Source organism: Myotis brandtii, unplaced genomic scaffold (assembly GCF_000412655.1).
Source record: "Myotis brandtii unplaced genomic scaffold, ASM41265v1 scaffold167, whole genome shotgun sequence".
Lineage (NCBI taxonomy): Eukaryota > Metazoa > Chordata > Mammalia > Chiroptera > Vespertilionidae > Myotis > Myotis brandtii.
Genome location: NW_005356128.1, coordinates 408244 through 414243, shown reverse-complemented (window position 1 = coordinate 414243; position 6000 = coordinate 408244). Strand labels below are relative to the sequence as shown.

At 34.7% G+C, this 6000-nt stretch overlaps 1 protein-coding gene across 1 annotated transcript in view; it reads right to left on the bottom strand.

Moving 5' to 3' along the window:
* COG6 (component of oligomeric golgi complex 6) overlaps positions 1–6000 on the bottom strand; it is a 127054-nt gene that overhangs the window by 43168 nt on the left and 77886 nt on the right. The window contains exon 15 of the mRNA XM_014536851.1: positions 3266–3383. Within this exon, the coding sequence (XP_014392337.1) occupies positions 3266–3383 (118 nt within the window). The remainder of the gene's footprint in view (positions 1–3265; positions 3384–6000) is intronic.

Here is a 6000-nt window from a genome sequence, read left to right as displayed (position 1 = left end):
GCTGCTGAAAGCAGGTTTCTGGCCTTTGTTTACCTTCTGTATTTGAAACAATGTTGCGGTCCTGCTGGCTGAAGCCTGGCTGACTAAAGCAGGTTTCTGGGGTTTGGTTTAGCTTCTATATTTGTTACAATGTTTCTGAGAGTTGCAGCTCAGAGGCCGGCAAGGCAGGTGGGGAACCTGGCTTCCTCCGTCACTGAAGCAAGCAAGCCTCCCTGTTCGCGTCAGCTGCCTAGCTGCCTGGCTGCTGGCCGCCACCTTGGTTGGCAGTTAATTTGCATATCACCCTGATTAGCCAATGGGAAGGGTAGCAGAGGTATGGCTAATTACCATGTTTCTCTTTTATTAGATAGGAATATATATATATATATGTATATATGATTATACTAGTGTCCTAGTGCACAGATTCATGCACATTGAAAGGAAATTAATTAGAATAAATATTTTAATATCACTATTCGCATCTTGCTAATGAAAAGAAAATAGGGCCCTAGCTGGCTTGGCTCAGTGGATAGAGCATCAGCCTTTGGACTGAAGGGTCCCAGGTTCAATTCTGGTCAAGGGCACATGTCTGGGTTGCGGCTCAATCCCCAGTGGGGGGTGTGCAGGAGGCAGCCAATCAATGATTCCCTCTCATCATTGATGTTTCTATCTCTCTTTCCCTCTCTTCCTCTCTGAAATCAATAAAAAATATATTTTAAAAAAAAGAAAAGAAAATAGGATTCTACTGAGTCTCCTATTTACCTATTCCAGGACTTCCGTGAGGATCAAATGAGATGAGCCACGGGAAAACACTTCACAAACATTTGGTTAAACTGTAAAATGTTTGCACCTGGCTATAAAGCAAGTCAGGTTCTTGCGCTGAAGAAACTGCAAGAAGGCTAGTCACTAGGGAGAGGAAGCCAGGCTTTGCTACATGATGTCATTACCCTGCACCCACAGCCACTGTTTCTGGGCTGAGCTGGGCTGTGGGCCGCATTTTGCACAATGGGGTCTTGGCAGCATTGGCTGCAATTTGGTGGTGTGTCGCTCTGGGGTGGTGACGGGGCCTGTGTCCCACTTGGGGGAAGCCGAGTGTTGGTTTGTCGGTGCCAGGTACGTGGTGCCATTTATTTTTAAGTGGCCAATGCACGTCATGGCAGCTCCTACATTGAGGGTCTGCCCCCTGGTGGTCAGTGCATGTCATAGTTACTGGTCGGACAGATGGACACTTAGCCTTCTATATACATAAATAGATGGGTCTCTTTGAGCTCATCTTATTTAGAGTTCCTTGAGCTTTTGGATATTTTTATTCATGTCTTTCATCAAACACGGGAATTTTTAGCTATTATTTCTTCAGATATTCTCTTTTCACCTTTCTCTCTTCTTTTTCTAGAATTTCCACAATACTCATGGTGGTCTGATAAATAGTATTCCACAGGTCACTTAGGCTCTGTATTTTCTTTTCATTCCTCAGACTTGAAATTTCCATTGAACTATCTTCAAGTTCATTAAGTCTTTCTTCTACCTGCTCAAATCTTTTTTTCCCCATTGTTTTTGTTTTCTTTTTAGGTTCTCTAACTCTGATATTTCCAATATGTTCATACACTGTTTTCTTACCCTCTGTATTCTAGATACTTATGATTAATATCAATATTCCCAAGTGAATAACTTAGGAATTATTTTAGACCCCTCCCTGTAATTTACTAATATTCAGTCAGTCACCAAGCTTGGAAAATTTATCTTTACCCTTCAAGAATCTATCCCTTCATGGCTCTTCCTAGAAGCCTTAGAGCACACACTTCCATTAAAATTACTTCATTACTGCCCTAATTGTCCTATTTGCAACCTGGTCTTTCTCCTATTTATATGCCATACTACTTTCCAAGTGATTTTTTTACTAAATGAAAATAAATTTTTATTGGTGACTCACAGCTTGTGTTCTTGCATGTTCTACTTATTTTCTCTACTCAGGATGATCTCTACCCAGTCCCCTTTTCACCTATCTAAATCCCCTATGTCCTTCAAAGTTCAATTCTTATATGTCCCTCTCAGAAAAGCTCCTCTCTGCAAAGGAGTATATGAAGGTATACTCCTCTTAATGTGTTAAAAGGCCTTGAACACACACCTTTCAAAAAACATGTGATTCTGTAGTAATCATTAATTTATTGGACTATTTTCTGCTAAAGGAGAAGCAATTTGATACCAATAAACATTGATTGTTTGATTTTGAATTCTCATCAGCTAGCACATTTATTCATGTTAAAAGTTTTCATCATATACAAATAATTTCTTAAAATTGTATCTAAATAAAAATGCCTATAAACATATATACATAACCAGAATTGTTAGTAAACTTCTTGTGCAAACAGAAATACATAAACAGGAAAAAGTATAAGATAAATATGCCAGCTCTACAAATTCATGTTGCTTTTCCAAAAGAATTTGAGTCATGCATGGGGGTCAGAAAGAAAACTCCTATTAAGGTTTCTCTGCATTCAGGAATGTAAAAATTGACAAGATACTCTAGACTGGATTGCTACTGACTGTCATACACTTTATTATAAAACCTGTGCCTAATATAACCAGGCTATTAGATACAACAGCATAGTTAAAAAAGGAGAAGGAGCCAGTAGTGACTGTGATGCATCCTTGAAAAATTTTAGTCTTTAATAATTATAAGTAAAAAAAAAAAAAAATTGATCACTATAAACCCATTCCTTTTGGTCCTATCACAACACACTGCTCAATTTAAAATAAGTTCTCATAGGATTCTTTCAGGTTTCTGTTGTTGTTATTTATTTGGTTTTATTTCCTGGGGGAGGGGTTATTATGATGTTTATTTCCATAATTAATTATAGTACTAAACTCAAAGGAGCATACATTTCATAAAGACAAAGCTGGACCATCAGAGAGTAAGAATACAATAAGCTGTTTAGAAAAAACATTAAGTAAGAGTTCCAGTTTTGTAATTTGTATGTCATTTTAGCCCTGACCTAAATACAGTAAGTTTGATTTAGTTACAAAATTTTGGTTATAGAAAAACGGTAGTGAAACTAGGGCTTAAGATCCTATCTCCAATTATGACTCAATGTTATGCTGTTCCAGGAACACAGGCTATAAACCTAGATCCAGTAAGCCATCTCAAAATGAATTTTGTTATTCATAGGAAGAACCCAAAAAAACATTTTATGGAATGAAAAAAAAATCACCAGTGTAAAAACAGCAAAACATTAAATGTGAAAGATACACATTCAAATAGTTTAAGAATTGCATTTTTCAAACATACCTTGTCCATTAATTTACTTGCATGAAGACTCAAGCTATTGAAGAATATTTTTTTGCTTAGCAAATGCATTTCTTCAATGGTAGTCAACAATGTGGTAGCACTATTTCCAACAATGCCACTAAAAGCAAAGAACATTTCAGGTTGCAAAACAGGCTAAAACAATTCAGTTATTTAATTGAATTATTTAGAAAGATCTAGATTTAAATAAAACTTTCTTTTATTACATTTATTGGGGTGACACTGGATAATAGGATTATACAGGTTGCAAATGTACATTTCTATAATACATGAAGTGTATATTGCATTTTGTGCCCACCACCCAAAGTCAAATAGAAAAAATAAAAGTTTTTATATAGAAGATTGATAATGATGTAAAAATTTACATCACTAACTATGAATTAAAACCAATTACTCTGGTATCACATAAAAATGACAGTTTGGTGTGTGTGTTTTTCATTTTGAGTTAGATAATGAAGAAATGAAAACAAAGTACTATATTTTTAATACTTCACAATCTCTTTCAAAAAAACAGTGTGTTAGAACAAACTCATAATATGCAAACCTGTACTTCTATTTTTCCGCTACTAAAATAAATGCATGTCTTGTTTATCTAAGAATATATAATTTTAATTGTAGGAAAACCATTCCATCAATAGCTCTACTGATAGAACATTTAAATTTTTTTTTTAAATATATTTTATTGACAACGGCGCTGCAGGAAGCTGGGCAGATACGTGGATGGCAAATAAGGACTGTATGATCTCATTTCTGTAACATGTATACTGGCAAATGAGACTGCGTGATCTCATTTCTGTAACATTTTTTAAAAATATATTTTATTGACTTTTTACAGAGAGGAAGGAAGAGGGATAGAGAGTTAGAAACATCGATGACATCGATCAGCTGCCTCCTGCACATCTCCTACTGGGGGTGTGCCCGCAACCAAGGTACATGCCCTTGACCGGAATCGAACCTGGGACCCTTCAGTCCACAGGCCGAAGCTCTATCCACTGAGCCAAACCGGTTTCGGCTTAAATTTTATTAATACTGAGTTTTCCTTGAATTAAAATTGTTATACTATATCAGTAACACACCTATAAATGATACTTTTTTTCAAAATTTATAAAGCTACCTAAGTAGCAGATATATATTTAGACTAATTATGAGTAATGTGATATTTTAAAATAATCAGCCCATCTGTAATTCTCAATTTGCCATTACAAGGATATTTCTTTAGACCCATCCAAAGGGGTTTCCCATTTTTCCCAGGATATAAGACAATCATGTATATAAGAAAATTCCCAATCTGATTTTCCTAATTTGTGTACTGAAAGTGATTTTAAAATGTGTTTTTAGGGGAAAAGGGTTTTGTTGATGCAAAAATATACTGTAATTCGAAGGAAATAATTTCCACAGGCAAAATAACATATTACTTACTATACTAAAAATTGTTTTAGATTGCTAAAAATACATATAATGGTATTAATAACAGTAAATAAATAGCAAAAAATACAGCAAATTGACTGAGAACTGACATACTGCAAATGCTATAAGAGTAAACACTAATACTATATATTTTAATATATTCTGAAATGAAAATATATTGGGACAAATTCCTATACAGTTAATGGAGACAAAGCAAATTATCAATTTAAAATATATAAGCAGAAAAGTAAAAGCAGATTCCTAAACAGGGAAACATAATAGTAGTACTTTTTGAAAATTAAAGTATCTCAGTTAAAAATATTATAAGCTAAACACCAAAATAAACTGGAATTCCCACATATGCCTATCCATATGATAAAAATAAGTATGCCTCTTAAAAGTATAATAAATCAAGTGAAGAGGAAAGAAAACTAAATGGATACCAGAAGAAATTGACATTTTAGTGAAAAATTTAGAGCGAGAACAAGATATATTTACATCATTTATTTTAAAAAACTTGAGTTATCAGCCATATTTTGCAGTTACTCAGATCTAGAATTTACTAACGTTTACTAAGTAATCACTAGACATCAGTAACCAGACCAGCTACTTGTAGATGCTTTTCTGTTTTTGTTTTTCCTTTAGGCTCCCTGCCTGAATTTATTTGGATTCAGAGGCCACTTTCCATTGAGCCTACTCTGGTTTCTTTAAAGCCATGAATACAAAGGCTAATCCTTATTATCATGGCCTCTCAATCATTATCTAGCTTGTCATATTCTGAAGACCAATTCATGGTTTCTAATCACTCTCTTTTTCTCTTTTTTTTATTTCCTTCCTCCCTCTCTCCCTCCCTCCCTCCCTTCCCTTTTCCTTTTTCCTTATTTTAAAAGTACAGTTGACCTATAATATTATATTAGTTTCAGGGGTACAATATAGGGATTCAACATTTATATACCTTATCTTTTGGTATTTCACTTCATATTTCTACCCAATTTGCTCATACTCCTATTACTTAATTTTTCAATGTTAGGTATTACATACAAATTCCCTGATATAGAAGATGAGAGCTAAATTCTATTATACAATGCTCCTCCTCCACCTCAATACATCAAACTTCATCTTTTCCAGGCTTCCTAATTGTTATATCATAGCACTCTAGTAAATAAATATTCAATGTTTCATTATTACAAGCATGTAAATACTATTCAGAGCTGACCAAGGAATCAGGGAATCCAACACAGGGAACGAGCAGGCTTGTGAGAAGACAAATCCCAGGGTAATATCCATGTAGTAGCCTAGAGAGCAACTAG